General features: G+C 37.6%; 4 protein-coding genes across 4 annotated transcripts; all 4 read left to right on the top strand.

Moving 5' to 3' along the window:
- Positions 1 to 7,763: 7,763 nt before the first annotated feature.
- Positions 7,764 to 11,909, top strand: LOC145623823 (uncharacterized). Its single transcript, XM_081676701.1, has 4 exons — positions 7,764 to 8,314; positions 9,593 to 10,201; positions 10,553 to 10,728; positions 11,031 to 11,909. Exons 1-4 carry the CDS (start codon positions 8,310 to 8,312, stop codon positions 11,648 to 11,650), a joined length of 1,410 nt encoding a protein of 469 aa, XP_081532827.1. The 5' UTR covers positions 7,764 to 8,309; the 3' UTR covers positions 11,651 to 11,909.
- A 403-nt stretch (positions 11,910 to 12,312) lies between these two features.
- Positions 12,313 to 19,978, top strand: LOC145559476 (dolichyl-diphosphooligosaccharide--protein glycosyltransferase 48 kDa subunit-like). Its single transcript, XM_081620904.1, has 13 exons — positions 12,313 to 12,779; positions 12,936 to 13,075; positions 13,461 to 13,586; positions 13,717 to 13,770; positions 13,870 to 13,983; positions 16,313 to 16,368; positions 16,465 to 16,506; positions 17,610 to 17,685; positions 17,791 to 17,862; positions 17,945 to 18,070; positions 18,169 to 18,273; positions 19,323 to 19,406; positions 19,498 to 19,978. The coding sequence occupies exons 1-13, from the start codon at positions 12,512 to 12,514 to the stop codon at positions 19,543 to 19,545; spliced, it is 1,311 nt and encodes a 436-aa protein (XP_081477030.1). The 5' UTR covers positions 12,313 to 12,511; the 3' UTR covers positions 19,546 to 19,978.
- A 3,823-nt stretch (positions 19,979 to 23,801) lies between these two features.
- LOC145623816 (uncharacterized) lies at positions 23,802 to 25,894 on the top strand. Its single transcript, XM_081676690.1, has 2 exons — positions 23,802 to 25,426; positions 25,509 to 25,894. The coding sequence occupies exons 1-2, from the start codon at positions 25,142 to 25,144 to the stop codon at positions 25,755 to 25,757; spliced, it is 534 nt and encodes a 177-aa protein (XP_081532816.1). The 5' UTR covers positions 23,802 to 25,141; the 3' UTR covers positions 25,758 to 25,894.
- LOC145637298 (uncharacterized) lies at positions 24,133 to 25,129 on the top strand. Its single transcript, XM_081688765.1, has 3 exons — positions 24,133 to 24,192; positions 24,309 to 24,452; positions 24,548 to 25,129. The coding sequence occupies exons 1-3, from the start codon at positions 24,133 to 24,135 to the stop codon at positions 25,127 to 25,129; spliced, it is 786 nt and encodes a 261-aa protein (XP_081544891.1).
- Positions 25,895 to 26,320: the final 426 nt, after the last annotated feature.

Raw genomic sequence — 26,320 nt, 5'->3', positions numbered from 1 at the left:
TATTTTAGTTGATACATCTCGGGGTCATATAATGTCATTTGGAACCATATATGATCATTATATGTTGTCATAAATGTTCAAAGTAGGCTTGAGTTAATGAAATCCGTGCAAGTTGTAAACTGGTAATTAAATTGGGCGTTTAAAGACAAATTGGATGGTTCCACCAACCCAATTGGACTGCCGGAGGGTATTAGTGACCATGGTAAACATTTCAGCAATTTTTATTTCCGGACAAAAAAAAAGTCAAAAAATTCAAAAATTGAAGACTAATATCCACACTTTTTGAGAAATTTTAAAGGATTCGGAGCCCGGTGTCGAAAAGTGTTGAAATTATATGGGATACATCTCGGGGTCATTTAATATCGTTTAAAGGCAAATTGGATGGTTCCTGTAGACACCTAAAAATGTCTCCCCAAAACCAAACCCGATGATGAACAACCTTTCACCGCCACTATTGGTCGGGTTTAGTATTTAATCCCGAGAGTGCTTAAAAAATCGTATTTTATTAAATTCATATTTTTGAACAGTCCATGGATTAGTCTTGATGTTTGGTAAAAGCATAGTTTTAATTTCAGCCCAAACTTATTAATTAATTCTAGCCCAAACCTTTTTTATTTTATTGTTTTATTATTTATTTTTGGCCCAAACCCTTTATTTATTTTTATTTAATTATTTTCTTATTTTAGCCCGAATAATAAAAGTCAGAAAAGGCCCGAAATTATCAACCGGCATTTAAAAAGCCGAAGGAAATTAGGGTTAAAAATGTATTTAGACGGAAAATGGACTGGAAATTCCCGCGCCACGGCAGACTGCCACCGTGTCACGGGAATCCTTCCCGTCTGACGGTGGGATTTCCCGTGACACGGGAGGTCTGCCGTGACATGGGATGTTTTGTGTCTTTTCCGCGTAAACCCTTGACGCGTTTTCTATCCCGTTTTCTAAAAATTTCCCGCGTCACGCCAAAAGTGTACCGTGTCACGGAAATGTGTACCGTCTGACGGTGGGGCTTCCCGTGTCACGGTACAATTTGACCGTGTCACGGGATACTTTTTTAGGGTTTTTATCATTTTAGGGTTCCGTGTGCTCCCTCAGCACGTTTTCCCTATAAATACCCCCTCATTTCTGATGAACGGGGCACGGAATAATTCTCTTATTTTATTTTCTCTCTTCTATGCTTTAGCCTAAACAATAGCCTACCCTTTTCACTTCAAAATTCCTTCTTCAGGCACTCAAAGGAGTCCATATTTTACTCGAGGTTCTGTCCTTAAGCCAAGGCGTGAAAGGTAGAACTGTTTGAGGGTTTGGCCCCAAAATCAACTTTATTTTATTTAATTTAATTTAGTTATTGTTTTATTATTTCCTTGAAGTTACTAACTCGTTTATTATTTTGTAGTTGCAAACAAACATAATCAAAGTAAGGGTCATGCTCCTTTTATTTTTATTATTTTTCTAACGATTTTATGTTGTTGGAATTGTGATTAATTTGGTTTTAATATTAATTTATTCTATTATTGATCACCGTATTGCATGTTTAAAGGGAATATGTAATTGAAAATCACGCCTAATAAGATAATTTGGACAACCGGTTTAGGATCCTTTTAATCTTATTATTAATTGAAGTGATCACAATATTTTAGAATTATGTGTGCATTAATATTAAACCAATTTAGTTAAATAATAGTTTGGAGCGAATTGAATTATTGTTTGTATGCCTTTGAGATCACAGGAATGCTTTTCAATATAAGAATCGAGTAGAGGCCAATACGGGCGAATGTGACTCCATGACTCACTTCGTACCATCATCCCCGATCCTCCTTTCGTGGTTCCGAACCATATGGAGTTAGTAATCTCATGGATTATGAATGGGGTGTAACCTTCACGGGTCAATCTTTGTTGCCTATCGTTGTCCCTTATCGTGGTTGCCTTTTTATGATCCGTGAACGGTTTACAAGTTCCTAAAAAAACTTGTTGGCGGCTCCCTACTTTATTTGTCCCTAATCGTTGTCCCTAATCGTAATGTCAATTCCCACTTCCTATGAGTGCCAAGCATATTCACAACATGCTTTAACGTAGGCGCACTTCGAGCGACGCCTACATTTCCACCCACCCAATTGGACTCCCGAAAGGTATTAGAGAACATGGTAAACATTTTGGCAATTATTATTACCAAGCGAAAAAAAGTCTAAAAATTCCAAAATAAAAGGCTAATATCCACGCTTTTTGAGAAATTTTGGAGGTTTCGGGGCCCGGTATCGAAAAGTCTTGAGATTCTAGGGAATACATCTCGGGATCATATAATGTCGTTTGAAACCATATATGATCACTATTTGTTGTCATAAATGTTCGTGGTAAGCTTGAGTTAATGAAATCGGTGCAAGTTGTAAACCGGTAAATTGGTTGTTTAAAGGCAAATTGGATGGTTCCACCCATCCAATTGGACTATAGGAGGGTATTAGGGACCATGATAAACATTTCAACAATTTTTATTTTCGGGAGAAAAAGTTTAAAAAAATTCCAAAATTGAAGGCTACACTACTACAAAAAACCCCTATCGAGTCGCCTGTAAATGACCTAACGAGTCGCCTCAAAGGTGACTCTACAGCCACCGACACAATAGCTTTCAACTTTAGGAGTTGCCTCAGAGGCGACTCGATAGCTTTTATATAAGTCACCTATTAGTTGTTAGGCGACTCTATAGGTTAAGCTATTGTGTCACTTGTGTTGAATGAGGTGACTCCATATATAGGTTAATCTATGGTGTCGCTTGTGTTGAAAAGGGTGACATGTTAAAAATTAACATTTTTTCTAACCACTTTTATCAGCTCATATAATGTCAATGTTTATGCTGCTTAGCATGCTTGATATCTGGTTCTTTGCCTGGAAGGTTGAAGTTCTTGCCATTGTGCCAAAGCTACTTTATATGTATATATGATATTGTAACTATTTTTAATATTATTGTGAGGATCAACCTATCGAGTCGTGTCTTACGTATTAGGCGACTTATTAGGTAGTGGTCATATAATAAAGCACCTAACAAGTCGGAATTTTAGAGTCGCCTGTATATAAGGTGCGACTTGTAAACATATCGAGTCGCCTCATACTAATTAGGCGACTTGTTAATTTGGAGTTAAAATCAACAAAGCACCTAACGAGTCACCTATAATAATATACATGAGGTGAGTTGATAGGTTTACAAGTTGCATCATATATGCATGTGACTCTATAACCTGACTTATCGGTGGCTTAAATTAGATTTTTAAAGTCACCTGTACATAAGGTGTGACTCATTAACCTATTAAGTCGCCTTATACATATTAGGCGACTCATTAGATGAGAGTTATAGCATCAAAAATCACCTATTAAGTCGCTTAATATGTAGAAGGCGACTCGATAGGTTTTCGAGTCGTCGTACCTTACGTACAAGTGACTTTGAAAATCTAATTTAAACCACCAAATAAGTCGGGTTATAGAGTCGAATGCATATATGGGGTGACTAGTTAGCCTATCAAGTCGCCTAATATATATTAGGCGACTCGTTAGGTTCTTTGTTGATTTTAACCCCAATTTAAAAAGTCGGCTAATAGGTATGAGGCAACTCGATAGGTTCATAAGTCGCACCTTATGTACAGGTGACTGTAAAAGTCCGACTTATTAGGGATTTTTTGTAGTAGTGCTAATATTCACGCGTTTTGAGAAATTTTTTAGGTTTCGAGGCCTGCTGTCAAAAAACTTTGAGATTTTAGGGGATACATCTCAGAGTAATATAATACTGTTTTAAACCATAAATGATAATTATATGTTGTCATAAATGTTCGTGGTAGGCTTGAGTTAATGAAGTCGGTGCAAGTTGAAAACCGGTAAATTCGCCATTTAAAGGCAAATTGGATGGTTCCACCCACCTAATTGGACTCCCGGATTGTATTAGGGACATGGTAAACATTTCGGCAATTTTTATTTACAGGAAAAAAAAGTCAAAATTTTTCTAAATTTAAGGCTAATATCCACACTTTTTGAGAAATTTTGGAGGTTTCGAGGCCCGGTGCCGAAAATCCTTGAGATTTTAGGGGATACATTTCAGGGTCATATAATGCCATTTGGAACCATATATTATCATTATATGTTGTCATAAATGTTCGTGGTAGGCTTGAGTTAATGAAATCAGTGCAAATTATAAACCGGTAAATTGGCCGTTTAAAGGCAAATTGTATTGTTCCACCCATCCAATTGGACTGTTGAATGGTATAAGGGACCATGGTAAACATTTTGGCAATTTTTATTACCGAGCGAAAGAATTCAAAAAAATTCCAAAATTGAAGACTTGAGTCAAAAAAAATCCACGTAGTTTGCGAAATTTTGAAGGTTTCGGGATTCGGTGTCGAAAAGTCGTGAAATTCCAGGGAATATATCTTGGTGTCATATAATGCCGTTTGGAACCATATATGATTAATATATGTTGTCATAAATGTTCGTGGTAGGCTTGAGTTAATGAAATCGGTACAAGTTGTAAATCGGTAAATTGGTCGTTTAAAGGCAAATTGGATGGTTCCACCTACCCAATTGGACTCCGGGAGGATATTAAGGACCATTGTAAACATTTCGGCAATTTTTAATTCCGAGCGAAAAAAAAGTCAAAAATTCCAAAATTGAAGGCTAATATCCACAATTTTTGAGAAATTTTGGAGGTTTCGGGCCCGGTGTCGAAAAGTCTTAAAATTCTAGGGGATATATCTCGGGATCATATAATGTGATTCGGAATCATATATGATCATTATATGTTGTCTTAAATGTACGTGGTAGGCTTGAGTTAATGAAATCGGTGTAAGTTGTAAACTAGTAAATTGGCCATTTAAAGGCAAATTGGTTGGTTCCACCTACCCAATTGGACTCCCGGAGGATATTGGGGACCATGGTAAACATTTTGGCAATTTATTTCCTAACGAAAATAAGTCAAAAAATTCCAAAATTGAAATCCACGCTTTTTGAGAAATTTGGGATGTTTCGAGACCCGGTGTCGAAAATTTTTGAGATTTAAGGGGATACATCTCGGGGTCATATAATGTCGTTTGGAACCATGTATGATCATTAGACATTGTTATAAATGTTCATAGTAGGCTTGAGTTAATTTAATCGGTGCAAGTTGTAAACCGGTAAATTGGTCGTTTAAAGGCAAATATGATGGTCCACCCACCCAATTGGACTCCTGAAGGGTATTAGGGACTATGGTAAAAATTTCGAAAATTTTTATTTCCAGGCGAAGAAAAGTAAAAAAAATCTAAAATTGAAGGCTAATATCCACGTTTTTTGAGAAATTTTGGAGGTTTCGGGGCCTGGTGTCGAAAAGCCTTTAGATATTAGGGGATACATCTCGAGGTCATATAATGCCGTTGTGAACCATAAATGATTATTATATGTTGTCATTATCGTTTGTGGTAGGCTTGAGTTAATGAAATTGGTGCAAGTTGTAAACCGATAAATTGGCCGTTTAAAGGCAAATTGGTTGGTTCCACCCACCTAATTGGACTCCCGGAGGATAATAGAGACCATGATAAACATTTCGGCAATTTTTATTTTCAGGCGAAAAAAGTTTTAAAAAATTCAAAAATTGAAGGCTATATCCTCGCTTTTTGAGAATTTTTGTAGTTTTCGGGCCCCGGTGTCGAAAAATCTTTAAATTCTAGGGAATACATCACGGGGCCATATAATGTCGTTTGGAACCATATATGATCATTATTTGTTGTCATAAATGTTCGTGGTAGGCTTGAATTAATGAAATCGGTGTAAGTTGAAAACCGGTAAATTGGTCGTTTAAAGGCAAATTGGATGATTCCACCCACCCAAATGGACTCCCAGAGGGTATTTGGGATCATGGTAAATATTTCGGCAATTTTTATATCCGGGCGAAAAAAAGTCAAAAAATTCCAAAATTGAAGGCTAATATCCACGCTTTTTGAGAAATTTCGAATGGTTCGGGGTCCGGTGTCGAAAAGCGTTGAGATTTTATGGAATACATCTCGGGGTCATATAATGCCGTTTGGATCCATATGTGACATTATATGTTGTCATAAATGTTCGTGGTAAGCTTGAGTTAATGAAATCGGTGCAAGTTGTAAACCGGCAAATTGGTCGTCTAAAGGTCAATTGGATGGTTTCACCCAGACAAATGGACTCCCGGAGGGTATTATTAAGGACCATGGTAAACAGCTTCAAACGCATAAATGACTCATCAATTATCTAAAACGTAAGAAACCTAATCTGCAATTAAACATCAAATTGAACCGGAAAAAGAGAAATACCTAAATTCAGCAATTTTTATTTTCGGGTGGAAAAAAGTCAAAAAATTCTAAAATTGAAGGCTAATATCCACGCTTTTTGAGAAATTTTGGAGGTTTCGGGTAGAGCTGTTAATTCAGGTAAACGGGTTTGGTTTGGGTCGGTAGAGTGGATCAGGTCAACTCGAGTCGGGTCAATTCGGATTATTTTCATAACCTATGCGGGTCGGGTTTGTGTTGGATCATGCTTGAGTCAGGTCATGTTGGGTCATACTTCTTATCGGGTTTGGGTCGGGTTACATTCGGATCGGGTGAACAATAGGTCGGGTTTAATTCGGGTTTTCATGGGTTAAAACGGGTTAGGATAATTCTCGGGTTCGAGTCGGGTTCGGTTCAAGTCAATAATTTGCGGGTTAGAATCAGGTCGGGTCATTCTCGGGTTTGAGTCGGGTTCGGTTCAAGTCAATAATTTGCGGGTTATAATCAGGTTGGGTCATTCTCGTGTTCAAGTCAGGTACGATTCAAGTCAATAATTTGCGAGTTATAATCAGGTTGAGTCATTTCCTGGTCGGGTCATTCTCGGAGTCAAGTCGGGTTATGTTCAAGTCAATAATTTGCAGGTTACAATCAGGCCGGGTCATTTCCAAGTCAGGTCATATTTGGGTTTAACTAACTATAAATATTCAATTATCATTTTTATCAAGCTAATTATTTCCTTTGACTATAATATATATGACAATATACTAGGGAATTATAGTTTATAATTTAGGAAGATAATTATCTTCTTTGACCATACAACAAATATATAATATATTTAACCCTTAATTTGAGGATGATGTTCCTTTCTTTTGCTGACCTGGACCGACTTGGTCTCCCTAGACAAAATGCTTTGATCAACAATAATAAGGTTGTCTAAATTGCATTTAAGGTGATTTGAAATCGGGTTAGGAACAATTTGGGTTGAATTTAGTTTAGGTTAGTAACAAGTCGTGTTGATTTCGAGTCGGGTTAGTAACAGATCGGGTTAAATTTTTGGGCCGGGTTAGTAATTAGTCTGGTAAAATTCGGGTCGGGTCAATAACAAGTCGGGTTGAATTTGGGTAAGGTCAATAACAAGCCGGGTTGATTTTGGGTCGGGTTTGTAACATGTTGGGTTAAATTCGGGTCAGGCTAGGAACGGTTGGTGTTGAATTCAGGTCAGGTTAGTGACAAGTCGGGTTAAATTCGGGTTTTGACGGGTTAAAAAGGGTTTAGGTCAATTTCGGTTCAAGTCGAGTTCAGTTCAGGTCAATAATTTACGAGTTATATTCGGGTCGGGTCATATTTAGGGCACTTCATGTTCGAGTTCGGGTCTCACATACTCGGGTCAACTCAGATGTAGGGTTTGATTTCAGGTCAGGTCAGGACGAGTTTGGGTCACCATTTTTTCGGGTTCAGATGAATCGATTAATAATCGAGTTTGAGTCGATATTTCAGGTCAAGTTAACTTTTGACAGCTCTAATTGATTCTGTGATCAATCTATGGCTGTATGCAAAATTCATTTTGTTAGCCCACTTGAAGCACCAAATACGGGCTTGCACGGTCCGACCAATGCTCAACTTTGATTTGTACTCCGTAATTTCTTTCATCAAATAAAGACAAGCAACTAGCGTTCATCGATAAACTCCCAAATAGCGCGCTTACCGGGACAAGTGGACAACGACTAATAACGATATTCAATTCAACGTTTCAACCCCTCCCACTCCGACGACTTTTCTCAATTTCCATCAAATTATCCCAGAAAATATACTCTTCACAATCACTCCTTTAGTTTCAATCATGAAGTAGTACAAAAACCCAATTTTTTTTTTTTAATAAAAAGTGCCACAAATCTTGTTACTTTTCCCCCAAAAATTCAAATCTAATGGATGATTATTATATGTACTCAAATATCATGTTGAGACCTCAAAACGACTGAGTTTTGGGTCTTCAAAGAACGGTTTAGATCCCCTTTTCATATCGTTTCTTCATCACCATTTCCATTTCCCTATTTGGGCACCATGAAGTAAGTTCAAATCTAATATCCTCTCAGTTTTTTCATATTCTTATGTAATCTCTCTATTATATTTGCTGTTATTTATCGAATCGTTTGATTTTCCTTCCTGTCTAGATTTAGTTTTCACGTTACTTGTTGTACGTTAGTACGTATGACAGTAGGGTTCTGAATAGACTGCTGGTATGGCAACTAAAAAAAAAAAAACCCCTTTTCAATTAATTGTAGTTTATTGATCCGGCATTGGGAAAATCGTGATACAGTTATCAGTGTTTTAGATTAGCCTTTCTGATAGATTATGTAGGGAAACATGTTTAGTGTGATGCACATGATGATGTGTAAAAAAAGTAACTTTATAGTACTGTATGTCAATACTAGATTGGTAGGTATTACTTAAACACTAGACATGTAACAGCATGAATATGCTTGATAACTGGTATCTATGTCCGGAATTAATAGTTGCATATACTATTTTAGAATGTCCAAAAAAGTTGTCAAATTTCTTATCTATAAGTAGTGGATTGTTGAATTTCTTTTGGCTGAATGATCGGAAATGGGAATGGATAGAAATGAAACAAATTTTTAAAATGTTCTTTTTGTAATGCCATGTTAGGTGTATATCAATTTCAGAGGGATTGGGAAATTGTGATAATGATGTCTAGATTGAGGTTCTACAATGCAAACTCAGTATACACTAATGTTGGGTTTTTAGGCTTATAGGGGTGACTAAATCGCGAGGTTGAGTTTGGCCTATATTGGCTTGGTTCTGAGCCTCTTAACTGCTATATTATGAGCTTGGATTTACGAGCTGAAGGCAATATAATACCTCAATTTGTAACATTTATATTGCTAATGCTTTACAGTAAGCTTGTTTGTTGTAGAGGATGTGCAGTACTATTTAGCACAATTCTCTGATGCTGCAGGACCAGCCATTGGTATCTATCCTATGCTTGTTGCTTGGTTGAGAAATTAGCAATATAATATACAAAGTATTGTAGTAAATTTCCGTTCATTAACAATTTTTAGAGTCGATTTAGCTGTTCTTCTAAGATAATATAAGCAAATTAGAAAATGTTATCTTATTTAAGCAAACATGGCCGTTGAGTTCCTGTCATTGGTAGGCTGAAACATGTAGCATTTTTCATCCTCTCCGTGGCTGGTTCTTAGCTGTTGTGCAGTTGTGTTGTGACAGTTATACCCATTGCCTCTTTGTAGTCTTAAGGTTTTTCGGTTTTCCTTCTTTTCTTGTCTTGACTTGTGTGACATTTTGGAATTGGATTGCATTTGCAGAGCAAGGAAGATCTTTGGGATATCTCTGTCCCTAATTCTCATCAATATGGCCGCTGTAATGGAAAAGGCAGATGAAAATCTACTCCCGTCTGTGTACACTGAAGTTAGTCAAGCTTTTAATGTTGGACCTGCTGATCTGGGGTATCTGACATTTGTCAGAAACTTTGTGCGAGGATTGGCATCTCCTTTGGCTGGGATACTTGTCATCAACTATGACCGTCCAACAATACTTGCAATGGGAACTCTCTTTTGGGCAGTATCAACTGCAGCTGTGGGTGTAAGCCAGCAATTTATGCAAGTTGCTTTCTGGAGGGCTGTCAATGGTTTTGGTCTAGCAATTGTGATACCAGCACTCCAATCGTTCATAGCTGACAGCTACCTAGAAGGTGTAAGAGGGACTGGTTTTGGGTTGCTTAGCTTTGTTGGTAGTTTTGGTGGAATTGGAGGTGGTGTTGTGGCAACAGTCATGGCTGGTCACGAATTCTGGGGTGTAGCTGGCTGGAGAGTCGCTTTTATCATGATGGCTTGTCTGAGTATGACGATTGGCTTACTTGTTTTCCTGTTTGTTGAAGACCCAAGAAAGATTTCCTCTTCCGAAGCTTCTGATAGGTAAATATTACTCTCTTGAATTGTCACTATTATCATTGATGCCTTGCTAAATCCTAATCACCGGTGTTCCATCAATGTAACATTATTTTTTAAAACAAAAAAATATTTTTGGTGTCATTTCTGTTGTACTTGAATGACTTTGTGCCATGATGAGGCCTCTAGATTTGTTTTATTAAGTCTGGCCGTCTGGGGGTACAGTAGGCGTGAATGAAAATATAGTTTTATAATTATACTTGAACTTGTAATGTACAAGGAGACATATTCTTTTGTGGTATATTACTAGCACATATTATCTTCATAAACTTCCATGTCGGAATTCTTTGAGGTCCATATCTGTTTCAATTATTGCAGGAGTGCTCTGATTGTTAAATATGGTGGAAGTTCAAAATCCGTTTGGAATGAGTCACTGATAGCAATGAAAGCTGTTATGAAGGTTCAAACATTTCGGGTTATTGTTTTGCAGGGCCTGATGGGTTCACTTCCATGGACAGCCATGGTATTTTTTACCATGTGGTTCGAATTGATTGGTGAGTATGTTTTAAGAGCTCCATAATGTAATCTAATTACGTGATGGATCCCTGATGTTATTAATGACATCTATCAACAATTTAAAACAAAGGTTTTGATTCATAGGATAATAGTAGAAAGTATATATGAAGTATCTTGCATATTTCCTTCAATTACTTCACTATTCTATGATTCTATCCGTGTCACCTTTGTTTTTGCTTACTAAATGACTCTTACCAATTTCCACTTCCCTGGAAAATCAAGCACTAGTTCTGATGAACCTGCAGCTAACTAGGACTTTATCTGTATCTGTTGCCTCCAGGGTTTGATCATAATTCTTCAGCAGGGCTCCTTAGTCTCTTTGCTTTTGGAACTGCAAGTGGTGCCCTCCTTGGTGGGATGATTGCTGACCGGATTACACGTTTCTATCCCTATTCGGGCAGAATAATGTGCGCTCAATTCAGTGCATCCATGGGCATCCCATTCTCATGGTTCCTCCTCACAGTGATTCCTCAGTCTGTGAACAGTTGGTATATTTATGGAACCACTCTATTCTTCATGGGCCTGATCATCAGCTGGAATGGAGCTGCTGCAAATGCACCCATGTTCTCTCAAGTGGTGCCTGCTAAGCACAGGACAATGATATATTCTTTTGATCGTGCATTTGAGGGCTCCTTCTCTTCCTTTGCTGCACCACTGGTTGGAATACTCTCGGAGAAGATATATGGGTACGATCCAAAATCTGTCCATCCCGGTGGAGGGTCAACCCAGGAGGCCTATGCCTTGTCCCGTGGGCTTCTTACAATGATGGCAGTTCCATTTGGTTTATGCTGCTTGTTTTATTCACCGTTGTATTGTGTATTTAAGCAGGACCGTGAAAGGGCTAGGCTAGCTAGTTTAAGGGAGGAAGTTGCTCTTAGTTCAGCAGTTGACAAGGAGTGATCCATCTTTTCTCCGAAGAATTTGCTGCTCCTAAGAGCTAGGTCATGTTAGCATTGTCGACTTAAGGATTACACTTTTTTTTTGCTAGAATTATACCACACGAGTTTAGAGGTGCTTGCAAATATCCACGAGACCATTCTAGCTAGTAGCTACAAAATGTAAAATGCTCCTCTTGTACACAAATTGAATTGATTGGCCAACAAGGCCAAAATTTATTAAACAACTTTGTGAAGTTTGTATTGTTTTTTACTATAGGAGAAAAAACAACTTAACCTAAACAAAAATGCTTTATATCAATCAAAATGTGTAGTTATTGTTTCATACAAATAATATATGGAGTAATAATAACACATTTTGATTTTTTTTTTTTTTTTTTGGGTTTTTAGAGAGCCAAAATGGCTTTTGGGAGGGAAACTCTAACTACTTGAACTATCCCTTAATCTGATAACACATTTTGAATGCTAATGCCTAATACGAAGTATGATTCTAAATTTTAGCGTCTACTTTCTCAATCAAATTATAAATACGAATCTTCATTATACTATGTAAAGAGATATAGTATAAATTATTAAATTGCTGTATCTATCGGTACGAGCATATCAAAGTCATTCACAATCAAGTGATTTTTTAAAATTTTATACAGTGTTCCGTAACAAATACTTCATACTTCGTATAAGTTGAAGAGGCAAAGAGAATAAATCCTCATTCTAATCACTAATCTTCAAGCCAGTAAGTGGGCTAGGTAGTTACACTCCGAGAAGACGACCAGCACAAACTCGGTCAAGCTCTCTATTCCAACTTAACCAAAACCTCTCTTTTTCCAGATCTCTGCGCATGTAATCAAAACTTAAAACCCTAACAATGGCGAAAATCCTCTGCATCTTCGCCATTTTCTCTCTCCTCTTCTCACTCTCAACCGCCTTCGATCCAGTCAAGCCGACCGATCGAAAGATCCTCGTCATTCTAGACGATGCATCTTACAAATCTTCTCACTCAATTTACTTCAATTCTCTGCAATCTCGTGGTTATAACCTGGATTTCAAGCTTTCAGATGACCGCAAAATCGCTCTTCAACGTTATGGTCATTACTTGTACGACGGCCTCATTCTCTTCTCTCCTTCTTCTGATAGTAAGTATAGCTTTTCTCTAACTTCTCTCATTTTGATTGATTCAATTGTTTTCGCATGAATTTCTATTTGTGCATTGTACAATCGGTTGTGCCGTTGATGAATTGGTTTTTTTGAGCTATGGAAGTTTGATTTTTGACTGTTATTTGTTGTGGAAGGTATTGGAGAAGGATCGTTGAAGTTGAATGATGTGTTGGATTTTGTTGATTCTGGACATGATTTGATTGTTGCTGCTAATGCCAATGCATCTGATTTTATCCGTAATGTTGCTTCAGAGTGTGGTATTGATTTTGAGGATGTAAGTGTTTCTGCAGCATAAGATATCTCGATTTTCGTTCATTTTTCGAATTTATGCATAGAAGTTGGATATCTTCTGTAATTGTTTGTGATGCATTGTGCATACTTTAAAGAGATTGGTTCTTTCTCAAAATTTGTTTAAGCGTAATTCACAAGACTAAATTTCTGTTCAATTTGGTAATTAAGCATTGGATATATTGAGAAATTGTTTGAGGTTAGAGAAACATAAAATCTTGATATATGTTTGGTAACTACGGTAAGCATGGCTCTGGTTTTACAGCTCATCTATAGTTGGAGTTTTGTGATACGGATTAGCTTGGATTAATATGGACTAAACTGATCATATTGTCCTGTTCGTTTCGGCTTTTAACATTTAATTGGCATAGGATACGGCAGCTGTTGTTGTAGATCATACCAGCTATTCAGTATCTGAAATTGAAGGTGATCATACACTAATTGCCAGTGATAATATCATCAAATCCGATGTGATTCTTGGGAAAAAGAAAATTGAGGTCAGTTTCCGATTCAGTTTTCTTTTCTTGATGACTACATGTAGTTCATTGGTTATTCCATTATTCAGTTTCCGATTCAATTTTCTTTTCTTGATAACATATCTAAATGTTATTGGGTGTTATTTATTAGGCTCCTGTGCTATTTAGGGGGATTGCGCACTCAGTAAATGCTGCTAGTAGTCTGGTAAGTGATTCTATCTTTTTGTTGTGGTTCACTGTTGAAATTTAAGAGCTAAGATGTGATGTTTCATCATGTTTCTGACAAGTTTAACTCTTAAATCAGGCATTGAAGGTTCTCTCAGCTTCTCCGGCAGCATATTCTGCTAATCCAAACCACAAGCTTTCAAAACCTCCAGCTTTGACTGGGACTTCCATCTCCCTGGTTTCAGTTGTCCAGGTTTCACTTTCAATTTCTCTTCATGTTTGCATTGCATCTGAAAACAATACGCTACAGTAGTAAATATGCTATTATGACCTCTTAGTCCTATTTAGAACTTATTTTATTGGTTGGATTGATGTGGATTTTCTCTGATAAATCATAATTCGTACTTACTAGCCTGAACCTTTTTTAATTAATTTTTTTTTTATTTTATAATCTCAAGCCCTTTAATCTGGGTTATGGACCAGAAATTACTGAAGTAGAAGGGTCATGGTCATGAATATGCTTTATTGGTTATGGCATGCGATAGTGTTTAATTCTTGAATACTGCATTACTCAATATCTGCAGCTCTGCTTTTTAACTATGTAACTTAGCCTTTGGTGATGCTTCTTTTATGATGCTCTTGTTAAGGTTAAAGTGTTAAACCATTCACTAGTGTGTACATTTGGTGGCCAATAGTATAAAATATCCTAGTTATCTTTCAATTATCTATATGGATGGCTCAATTATATGTTCTGGTACTTGCTTTCAACTTTATACCCAAGGCTATCAATTTGACCACTAATATGCTGCTATCTTTCTATTAACTACAGAGCTGGCTCAATTATCATATGTGCAATTTAAATAATATACGCTCAACCTTCAATGTCATGTTTAATAAAAATGAAGATACGGCATAAAATGCAAAAGTTTCATCAAATTACTTGTTAGCAATATGAAGTAGCTATACAATTATGCTTATATGTGAAATTAACTAAACGATACACTGAAATTACCATATTATATGCTATTGGAAGTAAAAAACACCATTCATTAATATTACCCAATCAGATGCAGATGTTCTAATAAAAAAAAAAGTGTTAACTGATAAAGAATGATGTAGATAATCATGCATTATTGCATCATGAATATGAGCCAAAAGCAAAATCTAGTAGCCAAAAACCAAAAATAGTTCTCCAAACATTAATCACTATTTATAAAGGCAGTTGAAAAATGGGGTTTGGGAGAGAATCGAGCCAGCGATTTTCATTGAGGAAGAGTTTGTACCTTACCACTAAACCACAACTAACTGATTTTTGGCTTGACAAAGTGTATATATCCTATCTATATGGAGGCCCCAACCAAAACCAACTTATGGACCCTGTGAGATTGCACAGCTCATTAACCGACCCGACCCTAGATATCTATATGACTATATGTGATGCATATCAGTTTATAACTAGTAGGTGCATTATGCATTCATGTGATTGTTCCACTATTTGTTTTATGCATAATGTGTCTAGTGATTTTAGTTGCTTTTACTATAATTCATTCCCTGACATCTTCCGCAGCTAATATACTCCCTCCGTTTCTTATTTCTTGCAACAAAGGGGGTAGCGCGGTTCCCCAGTCAAAACTTTTTAAGCATACTTAATAAAAAATAAGGGCATGTAAATGATGTAATTAAGGAGGAGAGAGGGTAAATAATTTATCCAACTAAAAAAGCAATTAAGCAACCGAAGTCAAGCACCACCACCGATGAACGCACGCCACCCACAACCATCACCCAAACCACCGACCCAGACCCGTGCCACCAAACCCACGAAACCATCAAAACTACCCCTCTACCCCTGCGAAACCAACGACCACCGGATCTAGACCCACCGACACCACCAACACCAACACCAACTAAACCACTAGCTCTAGTACCACCAAAACCACCCAGATGCACGCCCCAAACCTACGAGTCCCTGCGAAACCACCAATACCACAACCACGAGTCCACGACCAACAAACCCACCGACACCACCAAAACCACCAACGAAACCACCGAACCCAGCCAGCACAAACCACCGACGACCCACCAAAAAGCTAAAAACCACCAATCCCGACAAACCACCAAATTCACTAAGAACGGTGAACCACCAAACCCGATGAACAACCAAACCCGACACCACTGATGACCCACCAAAGCCACTAACAATCAGAGTTGAAGAAAATCCACCAAACTAGTGATTTGATTATGAGAGATGCATGAAGAAGATGATAATGAGAGATGGAGGAGGAGAGAGGAAGATAATGAGTCTGATTTTTGGGTGTGATTTCATAGATAAGTAATTTAGATTAGGATTATAATGGGTTGCAAATCTTGCAATTATGTGTAGCATTATGTGTTAACATTTTTTTAGTAAGGGTAAATTGGTCATTTTGACAGCAAAAAGTTTCCAAATAAAGAAAAATATGAGTTTGTTGCAAGAAATGTGAACCACCCCAAAATGGCAAATGTTGCAAGAAATAAGAAACGGAGGGAGTATATTGCAGTCAGCGACATTTACATGATGTTGTCTTGTTGATGCAAACTTGCAGGCTAGAAACAATGCTCGAGTTCTGATTTCTGGCTCTTTGGATATGTTTAGTGACCGGTATGTGGTTTCTCCATTGAGGATCTTCTATATATATATAATCCCTTGTATGTATTATTATTATTATTTTATTATTTTTATTTTTGGGTGATACAGGTTTCTCAGGTCAAATGTCCAAAAAGCTGGGACTTCATTTAAGTAAGTCCTGCTCAAATACTTGTTGCTTGGTGCCTTGACTGCTTGTTGAGTCCATATTTTTCTTTAAGTCACCGTCTTTGTTGAGGCGTTAATGATTAAACAGGAAATTGAAAGAATGTCCACTATATATTAGCCAGAATATTTGTTAACTTTTCCTTTACAGACGGTTCCTTAAGATTATTCATGTTAGCCGACCCCAAATCATTTTAGGACTAAGGTTTATTGTTGTTGACTTATTGTTGTCCAATATAAGGTAGCCGCTGCTTGTAATTGTTGAAGGGTCACTGGGATATGTGTAGTGGGCGCTAATGGAGCAGTGGTTGTAGGCTTGTAGCATTGATGATATAAGCAGCAAAAAAGAAGAGGAAAATGTTCGATTTTTTATATTAAGAAATCTTAGAGTAAAGTGCTTGTGTATGTGCATGAGATCAAGAAATACTCGTACATTAGTGTTGGTGACTTGCTAGTGGCAGCCAAACAAAACAGTAAAATTCTTTCTGCAATATTTCCTCTCTCTTTTCTTCTGGTGTTTTTTTTTTTTAGTTTAGCTGTCACAAGAAGTGTCAATTGGATACGTCAGTTCTCTTTCTTTGTATAATATGCAATAATCTCATCAGAAGAGGGAATGGAAATGCAATTTTGGCGCTCTCCTGTTCTTAATATGCAATAATCTTTCTTAATATGCAATAATCTTTCTTAATCTTTGTTTAATGAAGGTCTTGTCATACCATTTTGGTATGTTAGGATAATTTTTTTTTCCGTAATAGGTTACTACTTGCATGATACATTATATTCATTCAGTATGCATCACGGGGGTCGAAATTTACAGGCATCTTTATTTTCTACTCCAGTGGTTCTGTAATCTGTACACTGGATGGATAATATCCCCTCCCTGTGGTTGCAATGATCCTCACAATCATCATGATAGTTACCATTCAAGATGTGGCTAGAATTAGAGCATGTTAGGTGCACTTGAACCTTTATTTACATGGTCTTGGTCGTGTAAATGTAAAAACGCATCCTGTTTCTAGCTTGTAATCTAGATAAAATCTAAATACATTTTATGTGTCAAGGAGGTGTAAGATTTGGTTTCTATGCTACAGGTATGAAAAATCTGGTAATGAGCAGTTTTTAACAGAGTTAAGCAAATGGATATTCCATGAGAGGGGTCATCTAAAGGTATGCCACATTCATTTACTCTGTCACGACTCACGACTCATGAAGTGATTATTTGCTTATATGTTTTTGTCTTTTTACTTGTAATAATATTGGCTCTTTATTTAGGCTGTCAATGTTAAACATCGTAAACTTGGGGAAACAAATGAACCTTCCATCTATCGCATCAAGGATGACCTGGTAATGCATAATTTTTTAGTTATTATACCTGAACTGGTTGGGAGGGAACCAACGGGCTCTCATAGAGTTGACTTTATTTCAGGAATACTCTGTTGAGATATACGAGTGGTCTGGATCAAGCTGGGAGCCCTATGTGGCTGATGATGTGCAATTGCAGTTCTACTTGATGAGCCCCTATGTGTTAAAGACCCTATCAAAAGATAAGACGGTAATCTCATGGATTATCCGTAACTTTGTTGGACTTTAAATTGGCTTTATTTGGTTGGTTTTATCGTATATTCAATTATTGGTATTTTTGGTCAGCAGGGATTATATCACACATCATTCAAAGTTCCAGATGTTTATGGGGTTTTCCAGTTCAAGATTGAGTATCAGAGACTTGGTTATACAAGCTTGTCTCTTGCGAAACAGGTGATCTTCTTTACTGATCCATATCAGCTTTATATTTAATATGCCCTTTCTTATAACGGGGAGTTTTTCTAAGCTTTTTACTAGTCAGAGTTGCTTTAAATTTTGGGAAATTCTACATTATACCCATGAGGTATTGACTATTCCACGTTGTACCCCTCCCTTTGAAAAGTTCCACGCTGTAACCTCAAAGTCCCAAAAGTGATTAAGTTGTACCCCTACTGTTATCCCTCCGTTGCATGTTGCCGTTAGTGGGGCCCACTTTACACCTATTTTTTTTTTTCTCGATTTTTGTGCTAACAAATTTCCCATTAAAGGTTTTAGGGGTCACTTTAGGCATAAAGGGTCCAAATTGAGCTCGAATTTTGCAAAAAAGTAACGTAAAAGCCCCGTTTTATGAATTTTAAATTTAACTATGAGAATTCAAATTCACAAAACGGGACTTTTACGTTACTTTTTTGCAAAATCTGAGCTCAATTTGGACCCTTTATGACTAAAATGACCTCTAAAACCTTTAATGGGACATTTTTTAGCACGGAAATCGAGAAAAAAAAATAAATAGGTGTAAAGTGGGCCCCACTAACGGCAACATGTAACGGAGGGATAATGGCAGGGGTACAATTTAATCACTTTTGGAACCTTGAGGTTATAACGTGGAACTTTTCAAAGGGAGGGGCACAACGTGGAATAGTCAATACCTCAGGGGTATTATGTAGAATTTCCCTTAAATTTTTCATTGTTATGATAGTGGCTTGGACTAATGCCTTGTGACGCGTATGTTTATGGAAGTTTAAGCATCAGATGATTCCATTGGCCGTATGGCATTTTTATATTATTTTAATAAATTTATAGCCCATTAGCTTTGTGGTAAATTAATTAGTGATATAACTTGGCTGCAATAAAATAAAGTACTATCTATGAACAGAAAAGAATGTCTTTAATTATCATTGTTCTTTTCTGTTCAGTCATCCTCCTGCTGCATTATAGTGTGGTTGTTGTTAGTGCTGCATGCCTGCATTTACTGAAAGCAAATCAAATATTGTTAATTGCAGATTCCAGTACGTCCATACAATCATGACGAATATGAAAGATTTTTACCAGTGGCTTTTCCTTACTATGGGGCTTCATTCTCGACGGTATCCTCAAAATTTCGTACATGTTACATCTATATAAACTAGATGGCAATACTTAGAAGTAAAACTGATTGCCTGTTTCGAATGGTTGCAGATGGTTGCCTTCTTTATCTTCAGTATTCTTTACCTGTACCACAAGTAGAACCCATCTTCAGGCTGTCACTGTGGGTATGCCCTTATTTGAGACTACAGTCTTTGCTGCGAGGATCAATTCATGATTTTGTTACTTTCAATATCTGAAGCTTTGCGACATCTACAATTACCATGATGTTTTGACGATTTAAGAAGCCGTTGGTGATCTATTTCCGTTGTAGGTCCAGAAAGCCATTATAGTTAGCCGAGGTAATTAGTAATAGCTAATCGAAGATAGTTTGAAGATACCTAAAAGAGGCTGATGTAAGAGCATTTGAGTTAATCTGAGTTAAATTTATTACAGATGCATTTGTAATTTAAGTGCACTTGGGGTCCTTGCAGCCTGAAATTGATATATGAGGTACGCTCCTCATGAGATGGCATCCCTGCTTTTAGGATACTAATTATCTCTTCTCCAATGATTTTAAATCCTAATTTTCTTACATAGAATTGTGATTTTATATCTCAGTTGTAATGGAAAGATTTAACATTATTAAAGTGGAAGAAGTGTAAAAGTTCAAGGGAAAAAAAAAAAAAAAGGCTAAAGTTAATCTATGGAAAAAACAAAAGGAAAAAAAAAATAATAATAATAAAAGGCTTTTTTGTCCCTCAATTTTTACCACTTGAAAAAAAAAAAGAATCGTATTTTCCCACACACTTAAATAATTAAATTCAACATTTTATCACCTATTGAACAAATTACGCTCATGAAACTTAATTTAAGAAGGAATTGAGATTATGTTCTCATTTACTGAGCTGAGCTGAATTGTTTATGAGAGAAGGACATAAGAACTAAATTGAATTGAAATTAAGTTGAAGAGAATAGTCCCTGAATAGGTGAAGTTTAAGGGAAAATGTTGGAAGATATGTGGAAAAAAGGCGATGAGTCCAATTAATGATTTTATGAACCTATTTTGTTCAAAGAATGATATAATAAAGGGTTAAATTTTTTAGGAAAAATGGAAACTAATAATCCCACCTTTGCCATTTTCGCTCAAAACAATCCCACCTTTTCGAAATCTGGAAACAATCCCACCTTTAACCCCCATCTGCTCAAAACAAGCCTTTTTACCCATAACCTGTGTTAACCGGTTGTTTTTTCCTTAAGCTTTCCTCTCTAACCTCTTTAATGGCAGCTCCACCATTATCACCACCCCCTCCATAACTAACACCTCATCAACACCACCACATACACCACCACCTAACCCAAACTCGCTAGAAGAACCCCCACCCAATCCCGCCTGGTCCAGCAGCCCCCCACCCAACCTCCTACCCAACCCCGAAACCCCATAACCCCCACCCAAAAATCCGACCACCCACCTCACTCGCCTAACCTCCACCACGACCTCCCAAGTCCCAACCATAACCCAGGCCACCAAATCGGCAAATCCCATCCAACCCACGCAAAACGCTAACCCCTTTTTCACCCAGCATCCTATGAAACACCACGCAACTTGAACTCCCACCCCCACAATCTCACATCCCACCTCTAACCCAAAACGAACCTTATTAAGACATTTAAATGTGGAAGATTGAGAAAGCTTACTTGCCACTTTAATGGAGACTAACACATAGTACACTTAAGTGGGTTTAATTTGCTCCGGTAAGTGATGGTGGTTGGGCCCGGCGGTGGCTAGGCCGGCGAAGGGACGAGGGCTGTGGCAGGGGAGGAAAGGGGAAAGAGGGATTTTTTTTTTTTTTTTAAATTTCTTTATTTGTTTTTTAAATTAATAAAAAAAACACCAATCAGACGGTGACATGTGGCGAGTCACCTTTTGAAACAGGTTACCAATTTCACAAACCGGTAAAAAGCTTGTTTTGAGCAGATGGGGGTTAAAGATGGGATTGTTTCCAGATTTCGAAAAGGTGGGATTGTTTTGAGCGAAAATGACAAAGGTGGGATTATTAGTTTCCATTTTTCCAATTTTTTAATGGGTGAGAAAATACAATTTATATTTATTTGGGTAAACATTGGAAATTTTAGATTTTAACACCATGCAAATCAATGAAAATTGATATTAACACCACCCAAAAAAAAAGTTTAATTTAACACCACATAAAAAATTGAAAATTTGAAGTTACCACCAGATAACGGTTTCTGTGACGGAAAAGTGACGTGGGTCCCATGTTTTAGGTTTGCCTCCAAATTTCACAGTTAGTAAACACGATTCTTCCTCTTCATTGATTACTTCCAACCATCTTCATTGAATTCACTCTGAATTTTCATCTACTCAAAGTAATATCTTCATCTAGGGCATTCAATTGCTTAAAATTTGTGTGGTTGGGGATAGGAAAGTACAAGGGAGCTGTCATTAGCAGAAGAAAAGCGTTCGAGGATTTCGTCATCCATCTTCAAAAAAAGGGCGAAAATTGCTGGCAATCTGACAATTAAAGGTGAAAGATTCCAAAGACGGTATCTTTTTTATCTTTTTACAACAATTTCGTCTATTATTGGTGAATGGTTGATGTCAATTTTGCAATTTTATGCTTAATTGGGGTTACTTTGGCAACTGAAACTGAGAACCCTAGAAAAAGGGATTATTTTGAAATTGACTGCGAATTAGGTTAATTGGTGGTTTAGGTTGAAATTTGACACTAATTAATTGGGGTTTATGTGAATGAACTTATTGAAGACTGTATATGTGTGATTTGTTTATTGATGCATGTTAGACTGGATTATTTGTTTATTTGTATATTTGAAGTTAAATATTCAATTACTGTAGTTGATTAATAAAGTGTTGATATTATATGTCTTATAATAAAGTAATAATACTATTGTATCTGTGTTATTGGTGGGTAGATAATGGGTGATAATGAAGATATGGTTGACATCTGTCTAAGGGTGGGGGGTGCATTTGTCCCTAAAAGAGTTAGCAAAGATAGACAGCTGCTTTGTTGGTGTGGGGGGTGGTGTTATTGGAGAAGAAAAGTCCTAGTGTCTAAGTTGGATGTACAGGAGATTAGGTCAGCTGCAATTCATGGATTTGTTAATGGTGATATGGAGGTGCCTGTCTATTTCAATTGTTGGTATAGGCAGAAGGGGAAAACTTTTAACACTGGTAGAAGGGAACTAGTCAACAGTGATGAAGTGAGGGGCCTTTTAGAGACTAGAAATGTAGAGGGTTATGTAGAAGTCTTTGTGACAGCACAACCTAACTTGAAGCCCACAACTAAGGCCCAACCCAATCCCCAGCCAAAGGATAAGGTTACTAAAAAAGGGAAGAAGGGTCAAAGTACTTCAATTGTCAGTATTAGGAGAAGCCCTAGATTTAAGAAGACTGAGACTGAAAGGGAGGAAAGTCCACCAAGGGAGAAACTGAAGGGGAAGGTTGCAGAAGCTGGAGTGTCTGGTAGTTCAAAACAGAAGAGTAAGCTCAAAGGTAAAGCCTCAGCAAAGGCTAAAGCATTGGTGTTTGAAGAGGATGATGATGGTGGCAATAAATCTGATTACTCTAGCTCAGATTTGAGTGATGAAGACCTAGATTGGGAACCAGGTGAAGAAGAATTTGATGAAGGGGATGAAGAATGGTTTATTGAAGGGTCTAAGGACATCTTAGAGAAGGTTAACAAGAATTTGAGGAGGAAACTGCAGGGAAATGGCATAGATGAGGGTGTTGTGAAAGATAAGAGGTCAGATCTGAAAGATGACCTGGATATAGGAACAATTAGGGTCAATCCAGAGGGTGATGAAGGTGATTCAGAGAGTTCAAGAAGCTTGTGTGGATCTGATTCAGAGGAGGATACTGCTCCATGGTTTAATGAAGATGTGGACTTCCAGAAGCCCATCCAGCTGCAGGTGAGGCAGAAGTTCAAGAATGCTGCAATATTGAGAAGGGTATTGGGACTGCATGCCATTCAAGAGAGGTATAAGTTTTATTTCTTGCATAATGACTCTAAGAGGATTACAGTGCAGTGTAGGTATAGATGTGACTGTGAGTTCAATAGTTATACTTGTAGAATGCCTACATGTACATGTGGGGGGGGGGGTAAAGTGTCATTTTAAGGTGTATGCATCAAAACTGGTCAAGCAGGATACTTGGCAAATTAAAAGCTGTAAATTGAAACACAGTTGTCTTAGAGTCAAGAAGAATAGGATGATTACTGCTGAGTTCATTGCAGACAGATATCTAGAGGAGTTTAGGTGTAATTCTGCATGGAGAATTAAGGATATTAGGGTCAGGGTTCTTAATGACTTAGGTATTGAGGTGACATACTTTAAAGCATGAATGGCTAGGTGTAGGGCTAAACTCATCATATATGGGTCAGCAAGGGAGCAATATGCTAGGGTGTGGGATTATGGGAGGTCTGTGATGAAGTATAACCCTGGGTCTGGGTGCAATGTGGTTGTGGAAGGTATAGACAGTCCTGAGCCCCCTATGTTTTTGAGAATGTTCATGTGTCTAAGGCCTTTGAGAGATGGGTTTGCTAAGGGTTGTAGGCCAATGATTGGGGTGGATGGTTGTCACCTCAAGGGTGCATATCCTGGAATTATATTGGTGGCAGTAGCTAAGAATGGGAATAACAACTTGTTCCCCTAGCTTGGGCAACAGTGGAGGCAGAGAATAAAGATAGCTGGGGTTGGTTCCTAGAGTCTCTAATGGCAATGTTCACACATGATCAAGGAGAAGGGTTGACAATAATGTCAGACAGGCAAAAGGTAACAGTTTTTTGCCTTTTTTTTTGCACATTTTCATTTTCATTTTCATTTGTACTTTTTTTTTCTTTGTGTAAGTAATTAGGATGAGTTATTGATATTGTGAATGAATATGGTAGGGGCTTCTGGAAGCAATGGCTGATATGGTACCAAAAGCTGAAAAAAGATTCTGTGTAAGGCACATTTGGGCAAATTTCAAGCTCAAATTCACTGGGTCAATATTCAAAGAATTGTTTTGGGCAGCAGCGAGATCAACAACTGCAGTAAGTCATCCCATTCCAATACTTATTTAATGTTTGTATGCATATGTGTGGGAATGTGCTTGTCTTAAGTTGTTTACATTATTGCAATTTGTCAGTTTAACTTCAAATTTTCCATGGACTCTATCAAAGAGTTGTCAGAGGATGCATATCAGTATTTAGTGAACATTCCCCCCCAGTCTTGGTCAAGACATGCATTTTCATCTAACTGCAAGTCCAACATGTTGTTAAACAACATGTGTGAGACTTTCAATGCAGTCATCAGGTCTGCCAGAGATAAGCCTATCCTCACCCAAATGGAATGGATGAGGAGGTATGTAATGAATAGGAACAATGAGAAGTGGGAGGATTCTAAACAAATTACAAGCAACCTTACCCCTTATGTGAGGAATGTCTTAGCTAGGATAGAATTTGTTGCTAGGAAGTGTGTTGTGCAACCATCAAGAGATGAAACATTTGAAGTGCAGTTGATGGATGATCAAGAGTGTGTGGACTTACAAAAGGAAAATTGTACCTGTTATCATTGGGAACTAACTGGGATTCCCTGTGTGCATGCTTATTCATGCATGATGGACATGAGGGGTGACATAGAGGCATATGTGGACCCTTATTACACCATGGACTCATACAGGAAGGCTTATGAACCCCCTATCCAACCCATGCCTGGTCCTAAACACTAGGAGAGAGTGAGTATGAGGGAACCACATCCTCCAGCATTTAAGGTACAGCCTGGAAGACCAAAGAGCAAAAAAAGGAAGCTGGAACCAGGGGAATGTTCTACTGCAACTGCACAACCACAGACAGCAAAGAGGCAGAAACAATGCAGTAAGTGTGCAGGTTTTGGTCATTATGCCAAGACCTGCAAAAACACTCCTGCACCAGCAAATGAGGAGCCAAGGCAACCAGGGAGACCACCCTCCAACACTCCTTGGATGGTGGAGGAGAGGAAGAAGAAAGAACTCAGAGCTGCCAAAAAGGTATAAACCTTGAACCTTGTGTTTCTGTAACTTTATGAATTTGATCCTGTAAGCTGACTATGTTGTGATTTCCCTAAAACAGAGCTCAAGTCAGCCAAGCTCAAGTCAACCAAAGCCAAGCTCAAGTCAACCAAAGCCAAAGCAGCAGTCTAAGTCAAAGGCAAATCCTTCCTCCAGCCAACCTGCAACAACCACTACTCAGCATCCACACAAAACTTCTAAGTGTTCCTCAAGTCAGCCTGCAACAACAACAATTCAACAACCATCACACACAGGTGTGATAACTAGGGCCAAGCTGCAAAATTTCAAGGATGTTAACCTCACTAAGTGATGTAATAGCTAGAAAACAATATTATGTTTGAATTCATATTTATGTCATCATTTTGTTTGTTAGTCATTAGCATTTGAACAACCAGAGATATTAGGATGGTGTACATTTTGTATGGCTGTAATTGCCATTAAGACAGGTTCAAGTAAACACCTTTTGGCAACTTTTTATGAATATATATGTTCTGTTAACTAATTTGGCAATAATTCCCTATTTTACTGCATGCATGTGCTTTCAATTTTTTTTTCAAAAACCATCATAACTGAACATCAACCACATGATTATAAATACTTGGAATTCATTTACTAAATTATTTAGAATTTCATTACACAAAAGCTCCCAACACTACAAGTCACAAAATAACAATTCAAACACCTACTTCTATTACAACTAAACACCCCTAACCATTAGGAAAACTACACCAATTGACAAACTAATACAGATAGTCATGCCCACCCACATACAATGCACTAAAGAGCCCCCCTGCCTTGCAGTCCTTGTTCATTCTCTTTCTTTCACCATTCAAAGCCTTGCACCTAATCTTCAAATTGTCAACTTCATTAATT

This window comes from Chenopodium album, chromosome 1, assembly GCF_948465745.1.
Source record: "Chenopodium album chromosome 1, dcCheAlbu1.1, whole genome shotgun sequence".
In the NCBI taxonomy this organism is placed as follows: Eukaryota; Viridiplantae; Streptophyta; class Magnoliopsida; order Caryophyllales; family Amaranthaceae; genus Chenopodium; species Chenopodium album.
This window is presented reverse-complemented; position numbering and strand designations above follow the sequence as displayed.